Here is a 26,169-nt window from a genome sequence, read left to right as displayed (position 1 = left end):
TTTTAAATAAAATTTTGATTCTTTATCTACATTTCATTCACTGCAATGTGTGAAGTAAAATTATTGTATTTTGGTGAGAAAAAAAACTTATTTATTCTCAATAAAGATCAGGTGCTGACAAAAAGCGGTGAGTTTTGTTTCCAGAATGTCATCCTCAGATTTTGTGTCTGAACTAGCTTCATACTCCAAACTATCTTCTGAGTGTGTATTTTCCTCACTCTCTGATTGATTTTTAATATAATCTGGACCTGCAATGGGCTTTTGACATCTTGAAATGGTAGTGTAACTTGTTCAGTACAGCATCCCAGTTTTTCTTCAAACTGCACAGCTCTGAACAGCACAACTGAATTACTTTCTTTTGTCCAGATCCTGAAGCACTCATAACCATCATAAACACTGAGATGTCCTTTCACAGCTTTGTTGTCCATTTTCCTTCGTTTTGCACTTGGAATGTGTGCATAACATGTTGAGCCAATAATCCTAAGATGTTTAGTTCGGGGCTTTTTCCATTCCCACAACTCGTAAGGGCTGACACCTTATACAGATGACTTCCCTAACCTATTTTAGATGTAAATTGCTGTGTTAACCAGTTTAGTCCATATCTGTTCTCGATAAGTGACATCTGGATTTGAATACTTAAAAATGTCCTGGTCACCTTAACAACTGTCATATTATATCACTCACAAATACCGTTTTGCTCAGGAGCATAGGGAGCAGTCAATCGCTGTGTTATACCATTTAAACTTAAGATGGATCTAACCTCTTTGTTATCAAACTTCTTGCCATTGTCACTCAGCATCTCTTTAACAGAGAACTCCAATGTCTTTGTACATGAGAGAGAATCTTTGAGAATTTTACTCAACTCTGATTTTTCTGCAGCAAAATAACCATAGCGAAACTTGGTGTAATTGTCTTTGAACAAAATGTGGTAATGTTTCTTCTGGAATGACTCATGGAAAGGTCCACACAGATCAATTGATATCAACTCAGCAGGCCTTGTTGACTTTTCTCTAGTTCCAAATGGTGGACTACGTGCTTTCCCAAATTTGCAGGGTTCACAAATCTCTGCCCCTTCCTTAACATCAATGTTAAATTCCTTTTTGAGTTTTGTTTTAACATGGCACTTGCCTTGATGACCCCCTCTCTCATGATACAGCTGAAGTACATCAAATCTATCTTCCACTGAAAGATTCACAGTTGCACCCTTCTCTGGCGCTAAGGACTTAATTTCTGCTTTGTATAAAGTGCCACCAACTTTACGATTTCCATACAGCCTCACTCTACCACCAATTGTCAAAGAGCAATATGTAGTACTTGACTGAAATATACTATTTTTGTTATGATCTTTGGCAGCTAAAACAGAAATAAGGTTTATGGAAATTTTTGGTACATGTCAGACATCAGTCATGGTCAGCTCCTCACATCTGCTGCCAACTTTTGACAGAATCCAAATTGATCCTCTCCCTGTTGCCTCTGGAGACTCCTGTCCAGTGGCCTTTATACAGCAGGGGTTCTTGAATGCTTCAAAGCTGACAAAGTAATCAGGACTATTTGTCATATGTTTCATTGCACCATTGTCAAGCCACCAATTGTATACATCCACTTCTAATGAACAAGCCTTGCCACAAATAGTAAACAAAACTACATTCGTTACTACTGTTTTTTCCATGTTTTTCTGTACCGTCATATTTTTAGCTGGTCTTCCATTAGCAATCCACTTCTTACAATATTTGATCCAGTGGCCCGGTTCTTTGCAATAGTTACATTTTCCTTTAATCTTGAATTTGTTAGTTTTTATTTTGTTTTGTACACCCAATTTGACTACTAATTCCTCTTGTTTGATTTTGTCACTACTCTTTGTGAAATTTCTCTCAAATTGTTCCTTTAATTCATCAAACATTTTCTTATCATCTTTTGTTAACAACATTCAACTCGATTTAAAAGAATCAAGGCTTGCAGGTAGAATATGCAGAACTTTACATATCAATATCATATCAGGTAGCACAGTTTCTCCCTTTGCTTTAAGCCCGTTGTTCAGTTCATTCCACAGACTTGTTAACCTTGCAACATGTATGGAGATATGTTGTCCCTGAGTCCAATTAAATGCGAAGAAATCTGAACAAATCTTGAACAGCTGCTCCTTTGATGATGCTTCGAAACTCTGCTTCAATGCATCACATGCTTCATGAGCCATTTCTTTGCCCATTATCTTCTGATACACAATGTCTGCAACTGCACATGTAACCATCGACTTGGCATAACTGTTTGCTTTACAATAAAAATCTGACTTGGCTTTATGATCCTTTATTGCTGCATCATTAACACCCTCAGACAGTGGCTCAGGTTTTACTGACTTGCCATAAATAACATCTAAAGCTCCTTCATGATAGTCAATTAGATCTCATAGTTTTCTCTTCCACACTGGCCAATCAGTTTCACTATTCAACGGCTTGATATGTTTTACCAGATCCATTTCCACACTAAAACCAAAAACATACTCTCAAAAAAGAGTTAAAGAAAACTATATCTGTCACTTTTTGCACACGTTTTTACACACATAACTGGAACCCATAACCTATTGTATTTTGTTGGGAAAAAAACTTATTTATTCTCAATAAAGATTAGATGCTGACAAAAAGCGATGAGTTTGGTTTTCAAATACTTAGATTTATTTCTGTATCTGGAGGAACTGTTTACACAAGAAGTCACTTGACTAAAGAGTTTCTAAAAACACCTAAGAGTAAAAGTGCAAGTGTTGTGACTCAAAATAAAAATAAAAAACCAGAGATTAAAACAACATTATGCTCATATATGATGTTGATTAATAATTTAACAAAAACTTCTTTTTAAATACATAAATCAAAAGAATTTACTTGAACAAAAATCAACCACATGCAAAGTTTATGTAATGCATTTTTATTTCTACAAATGCTTTAAAATTTTTGGCAATGTTTCATTTAATTTGGAACAGTGTAGTAAGTATGACTGATGCATTCAGTTCTTTATTAATTGAAGATATCAAGCTGCAAGATGTGCAAAAATCACAAAAATTATATTCTTTCACCAAGTAGTTTAAAAAACATACATTGTTAAGTATTTCACATTGGCCGTAATGCCATTTTTCAGCTTTACTTAATTTGATCTATTGTACTAAGTATAAGTACTAAGTGTAATGGATAGTGAAAATTCAGTTCTTTACTGAGTGAAGATATCAGACTGTAAGATGTGCAGAAATCAGATTTTTTCCTCCTTACAGTTTTCGAGAAATTGAATGATAATTATTTCATTTTGGCCAGAATGTTGTCTCTCAACACAGACACTAGTGTTTGGTGAGTGGTACATCTGTAACAAAAGTCATCTCAGCACAGAATGCAAAGAACACATCTCTAGCAGTGGAACAGTTAATGTGTCTTTTTGTAAGTTCTCATTTGTCTGATTTTATCTTCACCACGTGCGTAGGACTACCACATATGTGACTGAATAATATGTGTATTTTATGCCATGCAAAGCAGTTCTCATAAGTTTATAAGTAATATGTTGTGAGATTTTAGGCACATTTTTCACAGTTAAGGCTATGATTTGTCAGCATTTGTGTTACACTCTTCCACTAGTCAAACATGTGTGTGAGAGTTCATGATGCTCTTCTTCCTACATTCTCAATTCCCCCTGTTAAACTGTCAGTTATTTGATTGTTAAGGCTGAAGCTAACTTGAAAAGTGCCACAAAAATACTTGCTCTTCTTTATACATTTTCGATTTCTCCTGTTAAATCAGCAGTACATTCATGGTTAAGGTTGAAGCTTATTTGAAAAGTACCACAAAGGTACTGAAAGGGACAACATTACGGTGGGATTTAGTGAATTTGTAATGATTACAATTGGTTTTTGGTGTAACTATGTTTTGTTACTGTATCACTTTTCCTTCTGTTGTATAATAGTTGATTAGCTGCATCATGTCTTTAATCAATTTTGACTCTTGTGTCATCATCACATGCCTGGGCTTATTGCTGGCCATCAGCTGAAACATGGCATTGACCAGCAATGCAAAGTACTGCAACAGAGAAGAATGATGCCATATTGTAACAATGTCATAAATCCATGTGAAACATAAAACAAAATTGTATGTGTCTTTTTTTTTAATAAAGCTAATATAAATACATTGAAAAAACATTTGTAAGCACCTGCCTGGCATTGCCTAAGTGGTAAAGATGGCAGTATACAATTCTGCAGCGCCTGTGTTGTTCAGAAGTACTATGCAGTGTTCCATCAGATATCCATGCATATCAGAAGGAACGTGCACTGTTTCGACTATAGTCATTATGAAATAGAGTATTACAGTACCCGTATTGTTCAGAAGTATGATGAAATGTTACTTATGAAATGTTACTGGTAGAATTTTGCACGGAGCACGACTTAATCATAGCTAACACTTGGTTTAAGAATCATGAAAGAAGGTTGTATACGTGGAAGAACCCTGGAGATACTGGAAGGTGTCAGATAGATTGTATGGTGGTGGGACGGAGATTTGGGAACCGGGTTTTGAGTTGTGGGACGTTTCCAGGGGCAGATGTGGGCTCTGACCACGATCTGTTGGTTGTGACCTGTAGATTGGAGCTGAGGAAGCTGCAGAAATGTGGGAAATTAAGGAGATGGGACCTGGATAAACTGAAAGAACCAGAGGTTGTACAGAGTTTCAGGGAGAGCATAAGGGAACAATTGACAGGAATAGGGGAAAGAAATACAGTAGAAGAAGAATGGGTAGCTCTGAGGGATGTAGTAGAGAAGGCAGCAGAGGATAAAGTAGGTACAAAGACGAGGGCTGCTAGAAATCCTTGGGTAACAGAAGAAATATTGAATTTAATTGATGAAAGGAGAAAATATAAAAATGCAGTAAATGAAGCAGGCAAAAAGGAATACAAACGTCTCAAAAGTGGGATCGACAGGAAGTGCAAAATGGCTGGGCAGGGATGGCTGGAGGACGGATGTGGGGATGTGGAGGCTTATCTCACTGGGGGTAAGATAGATGCAGCCTACAGGAAAGTTGGGGAGACCTTTGGAGAGAAGAGAACCACGTGTATGAATATCAAGAGCTCAGATGGCGGCCCAGTTCTGGGCAAGGAGGGGAGGGCGGAGGGGTGGAGGGAGTGTGTAGAGGGTTTGTGCAGGGGCGATGTGCTTGAGGACAGTGTTGTGGAGATAGAGGAGGATGTAGATGAGGACGAGATGGGAGATGCGATGCTGCGTGAAGAGTTTGACAGAGCGCTGAGGGACCTGAGTCGAAACAGGGCCCCCGGAGTAGACAACATTCCATTAGAACTGCTGACGGCCTTGGGAGAGCCAGTCATGACAGGACTCTGCCAGCTGGTGAGCGGGATGTATGAGACAGGCGAAATACCCTCGGACTTCAAGAAGAATGTAATAATTCCGGTCCCAAAGAAAGCAGGTGCTGACAGATGTGAAAATTACCGAACTATCAGTTTAATAAGCCACGGTTGCAGGGTGCTAGCGCGGGTTCTTTACAGACGAATGGAAAAACTGGTAGATGCAGACCTCGGGGAGGATCAGTTTGGATTCCGTAGAAATGTTGGAACACATGAGGCAGTACTGACCTTACGACTTATCTCAGAAGGAAGACTAAGGAAAGGAAAACCTACGTTTCTAGCATTTGTAGACTTAGAGAAAGCTTTTGACAATGTTGACTGGAATACTCTTTTTCAAATTCTAAAGGTGGCAGGGGTAAAATACAGGGAGCGAAAGGCTATTTATAATTTGTACAGAAACCAGATGGCAGTAATAAGAGTCGAGGGGCATGAAAGGGAAGCAGTGGTTGGGAAAGGAGTGAGACAGGGTTGTAGCCTCTCCCCGATGTTATTCAATCTGTATATTGAGCAAGCAGTAAAGGAAACAAAAGAAAAATTTGGAGTAGGTATTAAAATTCATGGAGACGAAGTAAAAACTTTGAGGTTCGCCGATGACATTGTAATTCTGTCAGAGACGGCAAAGGACTTGGAAGAGCAGTTGAACGGAATGGACAGTGTCTTGAAAGGAGGATATAAGATGAACATTAACAAAAGCAAAACGAGGATAATGGAATGTAGTCAAATTAAATCGGGTGATGCTGAGGGAATTAGATTAGGAAATGAGACACTTAAAGTAGTAAAGGAGTTTTGCTATTTGGGAGGTAAAGTAACTGATGATGGTCGAAGTAGAGAGGATATAAGGTGTGGACTGGCAATGGCAAGGAAAGCGTTTCTGAAGAAGAGATATTTGTTAACATCGAATATAGATTTATGTGTTAGGAAGTCGTTTCTGAAAGTATTTGTTTGGAGTGTAGCCATGTATGGAAGTGAAACATGGACGATAACTAGTTTGGACAAGAAGAGAATAGAAGCTTTCGAAATGTGGTGCTACAGAAGAATACTGAAGATAAGGTGGATAGATCACGTAACTAATGAGGAGGTATTGAATAGGATTGGGGAGAAGAGAAGTTTGTGGCACAACTTGACTAGAAGAAGGGATCGGTTGGTAGGACATGTTTTGAGGCATCAAGGGATCACAAATTTAGCATTGGAGGGCAATTTAGCATTGGAGGGCAGCGTGGAGGGTAAAAATCGTAGAGGGAGACCGAGAGATGAGTACACTAAACAGATTCAGAAGGATGTAGGTTGCAGTAGGTACTGGGAGATGAAGCAGCTTGCACAGGATAGAGTAGCATGGAGAGCTGCATCAAACCAGTCTCAGGACTGAAGACAACAACAACAACAAGGCTGAAGCTAACTTGAAAAGTGCCACAAAAATACTTGCTCTTCTTTATACATTTTCGATTTCTCCTGTTAAATCAGCAGTACATTCATGGTTAAGGTTGAAGCTTATTTGAAAAGTACCACAAAGGTACTGAAAGGGACAACATTAAGGTGGGATTTAGTAAATTTGTAATGATTACAATTGGTTTTTGGTGTAACTATGTTTTGTTACTGTATCACTTTTCCTTCTGTTGTATAATAGTTGATTAGCTGCATCATGTCTTTAATCAATTTTGACTCTTGTGTCATCATCACATGCCTGGGCTTATTGCTGGCCATCAGCTGAAACATGGCATTGACCAGCAATGCAAAGTACTGCAACAGAGAAGAATGATACCATATTGTAACAATGTCATAAATCCATGTGAAACGTAAAACAAAATTGTATGTGTCTTTTTTTTTTTAATAAAGCTAATATAAATACATTGAAAAAACATTTGTAAGCACCTGCCTGGCATTGCCTAAGTGGTAAAGATGGCAGTATACAATTCTGCAGCGCCTGTGTTGTTCAGAAGTACTATGCAGTGTTCCATCAGATATCCATGCATATCAGAAGGAACGTGCACTGTTTCGACTATAGTCATTATGAAATAGAGTATTACAGTACCCGTATTGTTCAGAAGTATGATGAAATGTCACTTATTGTATTCATTTGCCAACATCAAGCAAGAAACTTTCAATTAAAATGTCTCCCCTATATGGGAATATACATAATGAATGTAAGAATGCAGGCAGTAGATGCATGGTTTACGACATATGGAAGTTTGGATAGGCCATGATTCATGATCAGGTAGCATAATGGTAACATGATTGCTCATGATAAGCAGGACATCTGGGCTTGAAACCTGACCTGGCACAGATTTTCATCGTTTCATTATACAGCTGATCATTGTCCATATTTGCATTTGTGAACACATTTCATGTAGACAGCAGACATTGCAGTCTTTATTCCAAAGACTGATTTGATGCAACTTTTCAGACAGTCTATCCTGATCAATTCTCCTCATTGCAACTGACATTTATCACTCATTTGCATACTGCACTCATACCTTGGTCTCCATCTACAATTTTTATCCACCCCACTTCCCCCAACACTACTCTCCAATAACAAACTGACATTTCCTTGATGCCCCAGAATGTGTCCTAACAACTAATCCCTTCTTTAAGGGAAGTTGTGATGTAAATTTCTTTTCTCCCCATTTCAGTTGTGTACCACCTCATTAGCTATGCTGTCTACCCATCTAATCATTAGCGTTCTTTTATAGCACTACATTTTATTCTCTTCTTGTCAGAACTGCTTATCATCCACATTTCACTTTTGTATGAGGCTACAGTCCAGATACGTCCAGAAAAGACTTCCTAATGCTGTACAAATGTTCACTTCATAGTGCAATGAAAATGAAATTGCATATGGCAGAGAGTAGATATAGGAAACAGAAACAGAACGCGTGTAGTCTAGCATCCACAAAATTTGCCACTGAGGAGGAGTAAGTCAACATAACATAAGAAATATTGTAGACAGAGTGAACCATAAACCTTTAGATGGAAAGAAAATGCTAATGAGAAGGATTTACATGATGGGAAGTATGGGAAAGAGGGACTTAAATCAGGTTCCTGCATATAGCAGCTGGAAAGGAAATACCTCAGGTTTATGCATAGAGTGGCTGGTAAGAAAAGAAAAAAAAAAAACTAATTCAGAGTAGTTGGAACCAAAGAAAAATAACAGACCTAAAGACCAATAATGCATTCCACCTCCATCAAATGATCTCCATCTGCAAGCAAGTCTTGTCACCACAACACTGAGGAGTGATATTTGTCATCATACAGGGCAGATGATGTGAGTCTCCTTCCTGCAATCCTTAAAAAGGTGATACCAATGCTATAAACTTCAAAAAACCATGATCTTTGTTAAATTTAGATACTCTTCCTAAAGACTGCTTCATCCAAAGCTAATAACTAACCCTTTCTGGCCCATGTCATACGGGGGACTCTCCACACAGATTTAAGGATAGCAATTGTCAAATCATTACATCCAGTAACCTGGATTCCTGTAATAAACATGTATCACTCAGTACAATCTTTTACTTGTTCTGTTAACCAAGAAAAGATTTATAAAAACTATAAAATTATCCTTCTCCACTTAAAACCAACAGCCACTATAAATCATACAAAAGTACAAAAAATGAAACACAATTAGTTTCTTACTGACTGTAGTTTCACTTGTAGGCTAATGCTTGCTTTTAAATGAAGTTATTGAAGTTCCTGATACTTCTTCACATTCGCAACATTATTCAAAACTTTACTGATGCTTTTCATGGTGTCTTGCAATAACAATGCTTCACTGGGCGAGATTTTGATGATTACCCTAGGTTCTTTGTAAAGGTGGAAGAATGTTTCTAACTCTTTATTTAATTTTGAGTTACAACCATAGGTTTGAACCATGACTCCATCCCCAACTTGAATTTTGGCTCTTGTGATGACTTTTTATACATCCTTTCCAGATTTTTTAAAATATTACTGTCTACAATAGATATCTGTATACCTACCATTGCAGTCCATGTAACAATAGTATGAAAAGAATCGTTGCTACTCACCATATAGTGGAGATGCTGAGTCATAGACAGGCACAACAAAATAACTGTCAGAAAACGATCATTCAGCAAACAAGGACTTCATCGGAGATAAAACATACACACATATACTCATGCAGATGTAACTCACACACACACATGATCACAGTCTCTGGCTGCTGAGGCCACATTGCAAGCAGCTGTGCATGATGGGAGATGCAAACATATGGTGGCCATTCAGTAGACAAACAGCTTGTTAGTTGTCATGCCCACATATAATGCATTAATGTGGTTGCAGCTTAGCTTGTGGATTTCATGACGGGTTTCACAGGTAGCCCTGCCTTTGATGGGATAGGTGATGCTTGTGACTGCACTGGAGTAGATGGTGGAGGGAGAATGTATACGGGACAGGTCTTGCATCAAGGTCTATTAAAGTGACATGACTGATGAGGCAAGGGGTTGGGAACAGGAGTTGTGATGGGATGGATTATAATATTGTGTAGGTTTTGTAGGCAGCGGAATACCATTTCGGGAGTGGTAGGAAAGATATTTGGTAGGAGATTCCTCATTTCAGAGCACTATGAGAGGTAGTCGAAACCTTGGCGAAGAATGTGATTCAGTTGCTCCAGTCCTGGGTGGTACTGAGCCAAGGCAGGAATTCTCCACTGCAACCAGATGGTGGGACTTTGGGAGGTGGTGTGTGACCAGAGAGATAGGGCAAGGGAGATCTGTTTTTGTACAGGGTTGAGACGGTAATTATGGTCTCTGAAGGCCTCAGTGAGACCATCAGTGTATTTTGAGAGGGACTCTTCATCACTACAGATGTGATAGCCATGGGTTGCTGTCAGAGTGGAAGTATTGCTAGTGGTTGGTAGTTTTGATATGGACTGAGGTACTGATCTGGTGATCTTTGAGGTGAAGGTCAACATTGGGTAAGGTGGCTTGCTGAGTTGAGTAGTACCCGTTGAAGCATAACGGGTTAAAGAGTTGAGGTTATGGAGGAATGTGAATAGGGTGTCCTCACCCTTGATCCAGACCTTGAAGATGTCATCAATGAATCTGAATTGGGTGAAAGGTTTAGGATTCTGGGTGTTTGGGAAGGATTCCTCCACATGGCTGATGAATAGGTAGGCCTAAGATGGTGCCATGGGAGTGCCCATAGTTGCACCCTGGGTTTTTTTGTGGGTAATGCCTTCAAAGTAAAAGTAATTGTGGGTGGGAATATACTTGGTCATGGTGATTAGGAAAGTGGCTGGAGGTTTGGTATCTGTCCAACATTGGGAAAGATAGTGTCTAATTTTGGTAAGGCCATGGGCCTTATGGATGTTAATGTAAAGGTAGGTAGCATCAATAGTGACGAGCAGAGAACCATGTGGTACACGAACAGGAACTGTGGAGAGTCAGTGGAGGAAATGGTTGGTATTCTCTACATGGGAGAGTAGGTTGTGGGTAATAGTCTGAAGGTGTTGGTCTATGAGAGCATAGATTCTCTCAGTGGGAGCACAGTAACCAGTCATAATTGAGTGTCCTGGATGGTTGGGCTTATGGACTTCAGGAAACATGTAGAAGGTAGGAGTATGGGAAGTGGGATGGGCCTAAGAATTGTAGAAGAGGCTCGAGATTGTGGTCGATTTCTGACTCGAGTCACTGTGGCAGGGTTTGTAGGTGGATGAATCTGACAGGTGGTGGAGCTTTTGTCCTCAGGTAAGATTAATAAATTTGGGATTGTTATTAGATGGATGATTGCAGATTTTTTTGCAGATGTTATGTTAGTGTGCATGTTGCAGATTTGGGGAATGATGGTAAGGCAAGGTTGGAGGTTAAGAAATTCAGCAAAGTTAGCAGGGCTGATTTGGGGGCAGTGGGGGAGGATCATGGTTGAATGGAAGAATGAACTGAGTGAGGTAGGTTTCACCATTGGTATTTGGTTGAGTCTGATTAGTAGGGTTGGTGGCAAAAAAGTGTTTCTACTGTAGGGACCAGGAGAAGGAGAGAAGGAATTTGACAAGTCCTGCATAATTGATTTTGGGAGTGGGGAAAAAGGTGAGGCTTTTGGAAAGGACTGATACTTCTGCAGGGGTAAGGCTTTTTGTGGAAATGTTCTTGACTGTGTTCCGTGTCTGTTTAGGTTCTGGATTCTGTATGGTGGTGAGAGTGATGTTTTTAGGGTGAGGTAAATGTAGTAGGTCTGCAAGGCAGGATTTGTCAGCTGTGAAGGGATGTGGGGAAGGTTTGCAGGTTGTTGGAGGTGGTGTACAGTGGTAGTTCAAGGCAGGAGTAGGAAGTGAACAGGGTGAACGGTTTTGTGAGGTAGCATTGTGCATGTTGCTCTAGTTCCTGGTAGACAATGGTTAGAATGTGTGGTATGGGATCCAGGAATTTTTGGGCTGCATAGCAGTAGAATTTCATGGATGAAGAGATGGTATTGGAAGGAGGTTTGGGTGTGATTGAAATGGTTTTGCTGCACAAAGTTGGTGAAGGTTAAGGACTGGTGGAATCTGAACCCTTTTCGTCATTTTTCCCATGTGTTTGGGTGTGCTTTTGCGAATTTTTTTAGGCATATTTGCACGTTATTTATGTAGTTTTATGCGTTTTTATACTTCACCATGGATCATTGCTCCTTCCATCTGCATCAATACATAAAAGTTTCCTTATCCTTTAGCCAGACTCAGTCCCACATAGTGTTGCTGCTTTGTCGCTTGGTTCATGGAATCCACCAAATGACCTTTTAATAATATTACCTATCTCTGGCTTCCTCCCATCCTTCCACAATGACTTCCATCTCTTCAATTTCTATTAGTCCTTAACCCTACCAACATAGTCCTGCAAAACTATATCAATCAGGCTCCTCTCCATCCATAAAATTCTCCTGGTATGCAATCCCAAATTCCTGGATCCCATATCAAACACTGAAACCGTTGTCTACCAGGAACTAGAGCAACATCCACAATGGCACCTCAGAAAACTGTCCATCCTGTTCAATTCCTACTCTTGCCTTGGACTACCACTATCCACCACCTTGATAACAACCTCCAAACCCCCCCACAGCTGACAAAGCCTGCCTTGCAGACCTACTACATTTACCTCTCTCTCAAAACCTCACTCTCACCACCATGTAGAATCCAGAACCTAAGCAGACCTAAAACACAGTCATAAACCTTTCCCCAAAAGTCTTTACCGAGCGACTTGGCGCAGTGGTTAGACATTGGACTCGCATTCGGAAGGACGACGATTCAATCCTGCGTCCGGCCATCCTGATTTAGGTTTTTCATGATTTTCCTAAATCGCTCCAGGCAAATGCCGGGATGGTTCCTTTCAAAGGGCACGGCCGACTTCCTTCCCCGTCTTCCCTAATCCGATGAGACCGATGACCTCGCTGTCTGGTCTCCTTCCCCAAAACAACCAACCAAAAGTCTTAGCTCTGCAGAAGTATCACTACTTTCCAAAAGCCTCACCTTTTTCCCTGCTCCCAAATTCAATCATGTAGGGCTTGTTAAAGATCTCTCTTTCTTCTAGTCCCTTCAGTAGGAGAACTTTTTTGACACCAACTCTACTGATCAGTCTCAACTGAAGACCAATGTGAAACCAACCCTACCTGACACAGTTCATTCCTCCATCCAACTGTTATCTGCCCCCACTGCCCCCAAATCATCACTGCTAACTTTGCAGAATTTCTTAACCTTGAAACTTTCCTCACCATCATTCCCCAAATTCCTCAACATGCAAACTAATGTTACGTCTACAGAAATAACTACAATCCACCACCTAAAAACTGATCCCAACCTTAAAATATTACCTGCCGATAAACACTCCACCACTTTTGTTTTGAACCTCGGAGATTACCTGGTGGAAGGACTCCACCAGCGGTCAGATTCATCCATCTGCAATCCTGTCACATTGATCCCATTTGATAAATCGTCGAGGATCTCTAGTCTCTCCAAAATATTTGGACCCATGTCAGAACCTCTCCCTGGAGTTTATTGCTCTCCTCACCCCTACCACTACCCAACTCCTATTGTCTACATGTTTGCTTAAGTCCATAGACCCAACCACCTAGGACACCTCGTTGTGGCTGGTTATTGTACCCCCACTGAGAGAATCTCTGCTCTCATAGACTGACCACCTCAGCCCATTACCTGCAACCTACCCTCCTATACAGAAGATACAAACTATTTGCTCCACCAACCCACCACAATACCTGTTCCTTTATCACATGGTGCCCTGCTCATCACTACCGATGCCACCACACTTTACACTAACATCCCTGATGTCCATGGCCTTACCACTATTAAACACTACCTTTTCTGATGCCCGATGGATTCATGATCTATACCTCTTTCCTAATCATCATGACCAACTACATCCTTACCCACAATTACTTCTTCTTTGAAGGCATTACCTATAAACAAATCTAGGGTACAGCTATGGCCACTCACATGGTACCATCCTATGCCAACCTATTCATCAGCTATCTAGAGGAATCCTTCCTAAAGAGCTAGAATCCCAAACTCACCATCTGGTTCAAATTCATTGATGACATCTTCACGATCTGGATCAAGGGTGAGGACACCCTATCAACATTCCTCCATAACTTTAACACTTTCTACCCCACTCACTTCACCTTATCCTACTCAATCCAGAAAGCCTCCTTACTTGATGTTGGCCTCTACCTCATAGATTGCTACATTAGTACCTCTGTCTGTGTCAAACCTACCAACCACCAGCAATACCTCCACTGTGACAGCTGCCACCCATTCCATACAAAGAAGTAACTTCCATACAGCCTAGCCACCTGTGGCTAATGCATCTGTAGTGATCTCAAAATAAACTGAGTGTCCCACTGAGGCCTTGAAAGACTATAATTACCCTCCCAAACTTGTACAAAAACACATCTCCCGTGCCTTATCTCTTTGGTCACCCACCACCTCAAAAATTGCCACCATCTGGCCAAAGAGGAGCATTCCCCTCATGACTTAGTACTACCCAGAACTGGAGCAACTAAATCACATTATCGACCAGGGTTTTGACTACCTCTCGTTGTTCTCTGAAATGAAGAATGTTCTACCCAGTATCCTTCCTACCCCTCCCACAGTGGTTTTCCACTGCCCACCAAGTGTACACAATATCCTCATCCATCCATACACAACTCCTGCTCCCAACCCCTTGCCTCATGGCTCATATTGCTTGCTGTAATAGGCCTAGATTCAAGACCTGTTTCGTGTATCCTCCAGCCACCAACTACTCCAGTCTGGGCACAAGCATAACCTATCCCATCACAGGCAGGACTATCTGTGAAACCAATCACATAATCTTCAAGCTAAGCTGTAACCACAATGCTGCATTCTACATGGGCATGAAAACTAACTAGTTACCTATGTCCATGAATGGCTACTGACAAACTGCAGTCAAGAAATGGCTGAACCACCCCATTGCTTAGCATACCACCCAACACAACATTCTTCATTTCAATGACTGCTTCACAGCCTATGCCATTGGTTCCTTCCAACCAAAACCAGCTTTTCTGTTTTGCAGAGGTGGGAACGCTCCCTGCAATCTAAATCTACATCTACATGATTACTCTGCTATTCACAATAAAATGCCTGGCAGAGGGTTCAATGAACCACCTTCAAGCTGTCTCTCTACCGTTCCACTGTCGAATGGCACGTGGGAAAAATGAGCACTTAAATGTTTCTCTTATTTTATTGTGATGATCATTTCGCCATATGTAGGTGGATGGCAAAAGAATGTGTTTGCAATTGAAGGAGAAAACTGGTGATTGAAATTTCATGATAAGATCCCATCACAATGAAAAACACCTTTGTTTTAATGATTGTCACTCCAATTCACGTATCATGTCTATGGCACTATCTCCCCTATTTCTCAATAACACAAAATGAGGCACTCTACTTTGAACTTTTTCAATGTCATCTGTCAGTCCCACCTGATGCAGATCCCACATCACACAGCAATACTTCAGAGTAGGGTGGACAAGCATGGTGTAAGTCGTCTCCTTAGTAGACCTGTTGCACTTACCCTTGTATGCTCCCACAAAAAGCACTGTATCTTCCCCCACCCGTACCCTGCTATCCAGCCCCCTCCCTCCCTCAGCCTCCTCCTTATCCTCACCAATCAGTTGCAACTCCCATCATGTGCAGCTGCTCATGGTGTGGCCCCAGCAGCCAGAGACTGTGATCACATGTGTGTGAGACTTGCATTGCATTTGTGTGTATGTTCTAACTCTGATGAAGGCCTTGTTGGCCAAAAGCTCATTTTCTGACAGTCTTTTTGTTGTGTCTATCTGTGACTCAGCATCTGTGCTATGTGGTGAGTAGCAACTATCTTTTTCATAATATTGTTACATTCCAGCCTGGATTTTCCATTGCATCCCATGTGTTAGACCACTTCAACTGTGAACAGCAATTATCCTACTACATTATTTCCAAAGATTTCCAGATGTACTAACTCAGATCTTAAATGTTGAATTTCATTCAAGTTTATTTTTTCAAATTCATGCAACAAATCAATTCATCAGGGATGTTTAGCCAAACGATATGTGCATCAGGGTTGTTCTAGTTCTTTCATGTCTCATGAGTGGGGTTGCTCTGGGTTTATTTTTCATACGTTACATGCTTTTAAGAGTCTTTTGAAATATGTACTGTTAAACTGATTACCATTGTGTGAAGTATTTTGCATGTATTAAAGTTAGAAAAATAGTCTTTTTTCAGATACCTGGAAGTGCTTTGGCAGTAGCTACTTTTAATGTTTGCAGATTAACTTATTTCAACCATGATTCAAGCACTACAATTATATAGATTATTCCAACCATACTCTTAGGTAAGGGCTGTACAGGGCTACTACTGCTAGATCCAACAAAGCTTTAAGGATATTTTCTGTTTTTTACTAATAGTGAAGCAGCTTTTCTGCTTTCATATAAGAGACAATACTGAATAATGGATTACAATATCCTCCTCATATTCTTAATGTTTTAAACATTTCCAGATTCCAATGTATTCATCATGATGATGGATATAATCTATTAATGTGTGCACTACATGCCAAGATACACAAGTCCTCCACTTCATGTTCCACGTATGGTTCTGTCAGCATAATATCACATAATGAAATAATCATTTATTGCTTTTATCTTTGGGTATGCTAATTTCCTGCACAAGAGTGCATCATCGCATTTAATTTAAAATAGGTCAATTACTCGTTCATAATTTGATTTCATAAGTTTTGTTATGACACCCCATATTCAGGAAATGAATTTGGAACTTGTTTCCCAGCCCTATAAACTCATGCACATTGGATATGGTATCAGGTGTGACATTCTTTTATCCCTTTACACATTTGATTTCAAAATAAAATTAATCTCATTAGATGGTAGTGAAGAATTTTATTATTCATAAGAAAAATTCTTGCTTGTTATCTGTTTACGTGATAGTATTTCTGCATGCAGGGAGCTACCAAAGTCTTTTGAATCCTCAACTAGTATCAAGACCTTCTTGCTCTGTCACTGGATAATTAAATTTATGTTTGTTTAGTTCAGAGTATGACTAGCAAATGCATTGCAGGGTCGTTTCCCATTTCGTTATCTGATTTTCCATGCAAGACTTTGCATCCCAAACCATAACTTGAGATTTTAGTGGAGATATGAAATATTTCATCCCGGGATGGTTCAATACCTTGGCATTTATCAGGTGCTCTTTAATCTCATGGAAGTCGTTACTTTTGTTCTCATCCCAGCTTTATGGTGACTTTTATTTCAATAGACACACAATAAAAGATTGTTAATGTAGTTCACTGTTAAAGATTTTTGACAAAAGTCTAGCACTCTTAAAATGGATTAACAATCACTGTTATTCTCTCTGGATCAGTTCAGGCTCCTTTCCCATGTATAATATGTACCAAAAATTTAATCTCTTTCCTTCCTGAGGAAGACTTACACAAGGTAACTGTAATTCCCTCCTCATCATGCTTCCCGCATTAGAATAATATGTTCATAAACCATGTGTTAGAATCAATAACCAGATCATGAACATATAAAACAGCCTTTTATAATAATGAGTTCTCAAATATTATTTCTAATGCGTTTGAATGCAGATACAAAAACACTTTGATTAATAGAAAGAGATTCAAACTGATAAGACCACACCACTTCTCAAACAAAAAGATTTGATATGGTCATGAATTGGGATGATTTGACCCCTACTAGTAGCCCACAATCAATTCCATAGTATTGCTGTACAATGTACCATTCAATTTGGGCTATCCATTTTATAATTTTATTTAATGTTCTGGTAATAAAAACTAAATGAACTCCTCTACTTGGTTTTTAATGCTAACAGAGAGTTGTTGTATGCACTGTATGATCTTGTTGTAACTGCCTTTTCCAACATTTTCTGAACTCCTCTACTTGGTTTTAATGCCAACAGAGAGTTGTTGTATGCACTGTATGATCTTGTAGTAACTGCCTTTTCCAACATTTTCTGAGTTTCAACTGTTCAAAATGGTTCAAATGGCTCTGAGCACTATGGGACTTAACATCTGAGGTCATCAGTCCCCTAGAACTTAGAATTACTTAAACCTAACTAACCTAAGGACATCACACACATCCATGCCCGAGGCAGGGTTTGAACCTGCAACCGTAGCAGTTGCGCGGTTACGGACTGCAGCGCCTGGAACCGCTCGGCCACCGCGGCCGGCAGTTTCAACAGTTGTGGCTCCCTTTAAAGATAGAGGAATAGGGTACAACATTTTTAGGAATGGTTTACTGTTTTGTAACTTGTCTTTAGATGCATATCCACCTATTAATCCAAGCTGCACAGAGCAAATTTCTTTATATTTTTTCATAAATTATGTAAGTACTTCTTCTCTTTTTTCACATATTCAATTGCTTTCTTTTGATCTGTTAGGTATAAAGTCAGTAATATTTCCATTGTTTCTGTTACGTTTACATCCTCCAGTTCATCTTTTACTATGAAGAGGGTAGTACATCCTTAAACAATGGAAATTCTGGAATGGAATAACAACAATACTATGGAAAGGATGGATTGCTACTCCCCATGTAGAAGAGATGCCGAATTCCAGGCAGAGGGGGTGGGGGGGGGGGGGGGGGGGGGGGGAGGGGGGGGGGGGGGAACTGCTATACATTTCAGCTTTCAACTAAAAGGCCTTCTTCTGAAGAAGAAAACACACACACAATCACAGATGCACAACTCGCACACAAATGACCACAGTCTCTGATTACTGAGGCTGGTCTGAGTAGTAATTGCAAATGGTGGGAGGAGCAATTAGACAGTGAGATAAGGAGGAGGCATGCAGTGAGGAGGAGAGGGAACATCAGGATGGTATGGGGGAAGACGTAGTGCAGCTTGTGGGAGAGTGAAGGGATTTGTGAACAGGAACAGGGTAGGGCTACTAGATGAGTCGAGGTTTGGGTTAAAGGGAAGAGGGGAGGAGAGAAGTAGAGAAGGAGGAAAGAACTAGTGATGGCAGATATCCACCATCTTGTATTAAGTTCAGTTCATTGATCAGTATGGATTGCAAAAGAAAAGCTCTCTCCTATATAAAGGAGAACTTTTCAGGAAGACAGATGTAAAACTTGCAAAGAAATCAATGCTACCACCTGATGATGGGCTCAGACCTGAAACTAGTAATGGTACAACAAAATCCAATAAAAAAAATAATAAAAAAACACTTTGTACCTGGTTGCAATATTTCCTACAGAGTAAGTTATAGAAGTGCTGGCATTCATGAAACTACAATATTTGCTGTATTATAAACCAATAAGAATTTCCCTTTAATGTGCCAGCCATTACACACTGAATGTAATGGCCCCTGAGAATATTGTCCATAGTTTCAACTAATCTCTCCTTTCGATGTTAGCTTTTGCATCAGTCCCATTCTAAACAGTGCAGGGAATACCATAGCACAATTTTTGTAACTCTTGTGCTGCATGAAGGTCCCTTATTGAATAATTCTGTAATTCATTAGTAACTGGAAATAAGCAAAATAAACAAATTTCTTCATTTTTACATCACCTATATTACCAGATTTAATACATTGCCATCTACAGTTGCTTTAAAGTCTCAGTTCCTTTTACATTTCTTATAGCTTAGTGTATGTAGAGCAGGAAGCTTAAAATAAATTTGTCCTACTATTGTGTAGTATTTAATTTACATATTTTATAATAGTAATTTCTGAACTTTCCTTGTACAATAAGTCTTATCCATAGAATTGTTTGACAGACGAGAAACCCGTTTGCAGTACAGCCGCATTTAAGAAAATGTTTTGATGCTATTGCAAAACTGGAATTTGGTGTACACGAGAAGGAGGGAGAATCTGGTGAAACAGCCGCAACAGTAATGACTACTGACATTGTAGCAATGATATCACCAGAAGGAGAGAGAGTAGCTCTTGGACAGGTTTGCTTCTGATTTTTACTGTTGTTTATTAAGCCAAAAGTAGTTAAGAATGTTTTCCTTTTTAGAGTTTTGAAAAAACACAGATGGATTGCAACATATATCTGATTTTACAATAATTTATTTTGTTTTTAAATATGAAATTTCATTGAATATTGTTCACTTATTTGATAAAGTCAAGAATACTTGCATATGAAAAGAACCTGTAGTCTGCCTGTAAATTTTATCTTATATTTTGATAGTTATCTTTAGTTTTATTCTTGGTATAATTCTCATTGATAAACAGGCACAAAAATCTAATGTTGGGTCCAGTAATTGTTCCTAACAATGACTAAAATTAGGCATTTAATGACAAAGATATTCACCCAATGTAAACAAGAACAGTAGTGGTTCATTCCCCTACATATTATCAGGCATAAAATATGTGAATCCAGAAAAAATGTACCTTTGGCCATAAAATAAATAATAGTAATGTTATGAAACTTCTGGCAGATTAAAACTGTGTGCCAAACTGAGACATGAACTCAGGACCTTTGCCCTTCTTGTGCAAATGCTCTACCAACTGAACTACCCAAGCATGACTCAGGACCCATCCTCACAGCTTTACTTCTGACAGTATATCCTCTCTTCCTTCCAAACTTCAAAGTAGCTCTCCTTTGAAACTTGTAAGACTAGCACTCATGGAAGAATGGATGGTGTGGAGACATGGCTTAGACACATCCTGAGGAATGAGATATTCGAGATATTCATTCTGCAGGGTAAGAGATGAAGTTGTGACAGAAGTGAAAATGTGAGAACAAGTTGTGAGTCATGCTTGAGCAGCTCATTTGCTAGAGCACTTACCTGAAGAGGTCTCAAGTGTGAGTTTCAGTCTGGCACACAGTTTTCATCCACCAGGAAGTTTCATATCAGCACACACTCCACTTCTGAGTGAAAATCTCATTCTGGAATAGTAATGTTAATTAATGATAATGGCCATACTAAAATGTGTGGTTGATTTTAAAGTTTGTTGGCATCATTGTGTGTCTATGGGCAACTATACAACTCTCCCATTGCACAAGAACTTTTGCCCTCCTTCCTGAAAATTAATTGAACTGCAAACAGAACAAGGCTGGAAAAATTAGTATGTCATCAGTACACTGTGGTTGTGGCTTACTACATAATTTTTTTAAATTTTAATGTAAGTAGTTTAGAAGTAGAGACCACTCACCAAATAACAGAAGCATTGAGTCATCAACAGGCACACACAAAAGGGAAGGAAAACTTGCTAGCTTTCAGAAATAAATCCTTTCTCTGACTAGAGTGCATCTCTATTCTGCCCCCCCCCCCCCCCTCCCCATTCCCAACCTTTTGCAAGGTGCAAGGCTTTTCCAATACACCAACCCAGCACTTCCTGCTCCATTTATGCCACGGGCTCATCAGTGGCAGGGCTGCTTGTGAAAGCAGACTTGTCATATACCAACTATTCTGCAATCACTGCACAGCATTTGGTGTTGGTATGACAAAAAACCAGCTGTACATGAGACTGAACGGACTCTGCCAATCTGTGGGTAAGAACAGAGTTTATCACCCAGTGTCATAACACACAGCTAAGCACAGAATGCTTGATTTCAATGGCTGCTCTAGAAGATGAACTATTGCAATCCTGCCCTCTACCACTAACCTTTCTGAAATTTGCAGACTGCAGTTATCCTTACAAAAGCTCCTTCACTTGCGTAACCCTTCTGGGCTCAGTCGCCATTAACACACAGTTGCCACACTCTCCACCCAAAAGTTTCTCCGTCCTCTGCCCTATCAGCCCTTCCCAATTTATGTCACTTTTGCTCTGTGCCCCCCCCCCCCCCCCCCACCTGCTCTGGCACTTGTTCATCACATGTCTACTGCCACACCTCCCTTCCCCATTCCTAACCAGAAAACAGTCTATTTCCCTGCTGCCCACCTTTCTTTCCCTCTACACACCTCACCTTACACAACCCGAACCCTTCAGTCCACCTGCCAAACTGCAATCCCTGCATTGTGTATCCAGCTGGCACCATGTAGAGGTGCTGGTTTGTGCCTGCATCTTGCAGGTGTGTGTATTTGTATTCCAGCTCCAGAAATTATATATTTCCGAAAGCAAGCAAAGTTTTCTTGTCTATGTTTGTGTGCTTTCCAATGACTCAACACCTCTGCTATTATGTGAGTTGTCTCCTTTACTCCTAAATTATTGACATTTATCAGAATTTTCCTAGTGAGTGAAACGACAGATTCTTCACAGTTCAGCATCTGAAGTATAAATATGAAAGTTTGAAAAACTAATTTAAAAGTTCTCTTCATTTGTGATGTTCCATGAAAATCATCATAAGCATTATAAACTCATGGTATATAAATATTATCGTTCTGCAAACTCATCCAAGAATTTACTAAGTCTTGGATTTCAGAGTTAAAGTGTGAAAAAATTCACTATAGAAAACTTTTCTGAATCCACAAGCGTGTGAAGAAATTTTAGAAGTCCTTAGATCTGTTCCATTAAAAATGTTTAGCAGTTTTGGGAGTAACTGGTGTGCCACAGACACAAAGCATTACCTCTGTGAGATCAAAGAACAGGCTGATGCAGGCCAAAACCCAGCCACATACAAAGAGGTCATCTCCTTGTGGCCTATGCCTACCTGCATCTGGATTTATGCTGCACTGTGCCTGTCATGTTACAACTGCTGACATCCTGAAAAACAAAGCAACATAAACAGCACTAAAAAGGTCCCTCAGAATATGAAGAAGAAAGAATAAACACCTATAAATACCTATTATATCACCTAGTCACAGAGAAGATTTGCCAGCAACATGAGTGACATAAATATGTATTCTTATAGCCATAGATGCAACACTATGTTGATTCACAATCATAACAATTTAAAAACAATAATTAAAATAGAAAGAAACATTCCGCATGGGAAAAATATATTAAAAACAAAGATTCTATGACATACCAAACGGGAAAGCACTGGTAGATAGACACAATAAAAGAACACACAAACACACACACAAAATTTCAAGCTTTCGCATCCAACGGTTGCTTCATCAGGAAAGAGGGAAGGAGAGGGAAAGACGAAAGGATGTGGGTTTTAAGGGAGAGGGTAAGGAGTCATTCCAATCCTGGGAGAGGAAAGACTTACCTTAGGGGGGAAAAAGGACGGGTATACACTTGCACACACACACACACACACACACACACACACCCACACACACACACACACACACACACATATCCATCCACACATATACAGGCACAAATATATATGTCTGCTTGTGTCTGTCTATGTGTGGATGGATATATATATATATATATATATATATATATATATATATATTTGGTACTTCCGCCTCGACTGACATCTCTGCCCTTAACTCTTTGCCTTTAAATATGTCTGCTTGTGTCTGTGTATGTGCGGATGGATATGTGTGTGTGTGTGTGTGTGCGAGTGTACACCTGTCCTTTTTTCCCCTAAGGGAAGTCTTTCCGCTCCCGGGATTGGAATGACTCCTTACCCTCTCCCTTAAAACCCACATCCTTTCATTTTTCCCTCTCCTTCCCTCTTTCCTGATGAAGCAACTGCCAGTTGCGAAAGCTCGTAATTCTGTGTGTGTGTTTGTGTGTTTTGTTCATGTGCCTGTCTGCCGGCGCTTTCCCGCTTGGTAAGTCTTGGAATCTTTGTTTTTAATATATTTTTCCCATGTGGAAGTTTCTTTCTGTTTTATATATATATATATATATATATATATATATATATATATATATGTGTGTGTGTGTGTGTGTGTGTGTCTGTGTGCGTGTGTGTGCAAGTGTATACCCATCCTTTTTTCCCCCTAAGGTAAGTCTTTCCACTACTGGGATTGGAATGACTCCTTACCCTCAACCTTAAAACCAACATCCTTTCATCTTTCCCTCTCCTTACCTCTTTCCTGACGAAGCAACCGTTGGTTGCAAAATCTTGAAATTTTGTGTGTGTGTTTTTTTGTTGTGTCTATCTTCCAGCGCTTTCCCATTTGGTAAGTCATGGAATCTTTGTTTTTAATAAAAACAAAACTGTCATTTGTGTTAATTAGCTACCAAGAAAGTGGGTGCAAAAACTTTGCTCTACAATAGAAGTGGATTTTCTTGCACTCAAATTTGTTTTCTCTCTCTCTCTTTCTGTCTCTCCTGCCAGAAATAGTAAATTGAACTCATGGGCATCTGAAGATTCGGTAACTCACCCTTATTTATTTTCACTGTTTTACAAAAATAATTACTTAGAATTTCTTAAATGTTAAATAAGAGTACAGGTACACAAACCAACATAGCAATTACCACCTGAGTATATACCTTTGCATAACTGTGAAAGAATTAGAAGTGCAAATTATGTGTATTGGAATAAGGAAGTGAACTCTGTCCACAATCTATAGAAAGTGTTGGACGCATCCAAGAAGTAGAAAACAATTGTTAATGATTCATCACAATCTCACACTTATTTTCTTTTTTATTTTCTTCTTCTTTCCATTTTTAAAACAAATAAAAATAAAAAAACTGACATGATTAATTAAACTCATGGGCATTGAAATACATTCTGCGATCTCAATTAAAAATATGCAGGGAGAGCTAGTTTTACAAAGCAGAATTTGAACTACATGGCAGACCAAAATCCTTCTGTTTGACAATGGAAAATACTACCTATTGAGCTTATTAACATACACTTATTTAAACTGTATACAGTTCCCCAGGTGGGGACTAAGAGAATTTCTTGTTTAAACTTTAAAGAGTGCTAAGCATTTTAGAACCAACAAAAAAGAATAACGTATATGGTGATTTTAATTGATTTTCTGTAACCCTGAGATTACTGGTAATGAATTACTGTGGATGACAAAGAGTTTAAATTTAATCAGCACAGTGTACATACCTACAAAAATCTCTAGGGACACTAAAACAACATTAGATCATAATTTTGTTCAATAAACCATCTCTCAGTACAATACTAGTTTATAATATATGGGCTACAGTGATCATGAGACCCTGTTGTCAACAGTAGAATTATGTTCAGAGAAAAGGTTACCCATTAAAAGCTGTACATGCAGGAACCTTAGTGATGACAAAATTAAACTTCTTTTATTTACTAACATGAAAATCATGGGTAAAATGTTCAGGGAGCAGATGTAAATTGCTTGATCAATAACCTTAATGCCACAAGCATGTATTATTTTGACTTAGTCCAGCAGAGAACTGTAGACTGAAACCAGCTGTAAACAGAATATTATAACTGGTATAAAAATCTCGAATACAAGAAAAAAGTTCTACATTCATACAAAAATCAAATCTTGTCTAATTTAAATGCAAATCATATCAAACAGTACAGTAAGATGAACCACAATGATATTAAAGATCCCAAAAAAGGGTAATGATGAATTCATCTCAAAATCATAGAGCAAGATATAGGTCTCATGGAACACCATCAGATTTGAAAGAGTCACAAAACCAATGACAAAAGAAATTATTAGCATAAATGTAGAAGATGCACAAGTATCTGATACCATCTCAGTAGGGGATATTTTTAATGAAAACTTTACCAAAGTAGAAAATAATATGATTCTACATAATTTTATAACTCTCAATACACACCAGTCTGAAAATGGCAAAACATCCAGAGGAACAGTATTTTTGAAACAGGTTGTACAAGTTGAGCTGAAAATGGCAGTTGGCTCACTAAAGTGATTTTAATGTGGTTTTATTGGTTACTGTAGAACGTTTGAATCATATTTTAACCACTTCTTTTGCATAGGTATTTTTTCTAGTGCTTGCAAGCTGTTCATGCCTCTTACATACCATACTTAGCATAGTAACAACACTAAATATGAAAAATACCAATAACTTGGGTGGCCTTTGTACCTGTCTCAGAGCACTGTGACTGCTAAACATTTACATGTCTGGGAATGGTGAGTGTGTGTACAAAGTTACATTGATATCCAATCGTCTTTTTGGGTGTGTCACTTTTTTGTTTTGTTTTTGGCAGTAGATTTGTACATCATGTCCACAAAATCTGTAATTTTCTTCTTATATGATTGGAACATTGGAGGTCGAAGAGCTAAATATGCATTTCAGTTAGTCAGTAATGTAAAATCTCTCGTGTCCACTTCAAATGATATTGTTGTAAGTTCATTAGTCTGTTAGTAATTTCTGATGGTTGCCTAATACTTGGTTGTATAGCATTTCAGTTGTATGCAACAGTCACTGTGGTTCAGCGATCATCTCATGTGCGATGCAGAGGAATGATAGGCACTGTTGATGTGACCACAGTTTTTACATTGAAAATCAAATATCATTCTTCTGAGGACAATTGTGCTATGGGTTATTTATAAAATAGTCAGTA

General features: G+C 39.1%; 1 protein-coding gene across 1 annotated transcript in view; it reads left to right on the top strand.

The window, feature by feature from the left end:
• Positions 1 to 26,169, top strand: part of LOC126365881 (dynein axonemal heavy chain 6) — a 1,020,408-nt gene that overhangs the window by 290,438 nt on the left and 703,801 nt on the right. The window contains exon 22 of the mRNA XM_050008578.1: positions 19,622 to 19,798. Coding sequence (XP_049864535.1) covers positions 19,622 to 19,798 — 177 coding nt within the window. The remainder of the gene's footprint in view (positions 1 to 19,621; positions 19,799 to 26,169) is intronic.

Source organism: Schistocerca gregaria, chromosome 4 (assembly GCF_023897955.1).
Source record: "Schistocerca gregaria isolate iqSchGreg1 chromosome 4, iqSchGreg1.2, whole genome shotgun sequence".
Taxonomy (NCBI): Eukaryota; Metazoa; Arthropoda; class Insecta; order Orthoptera; family Acrididae; genus Schistocerca; species Schistocerca gregaria.
This window is presented reverse-complemented; position numbering and strand designations above follow the sequence as displayed.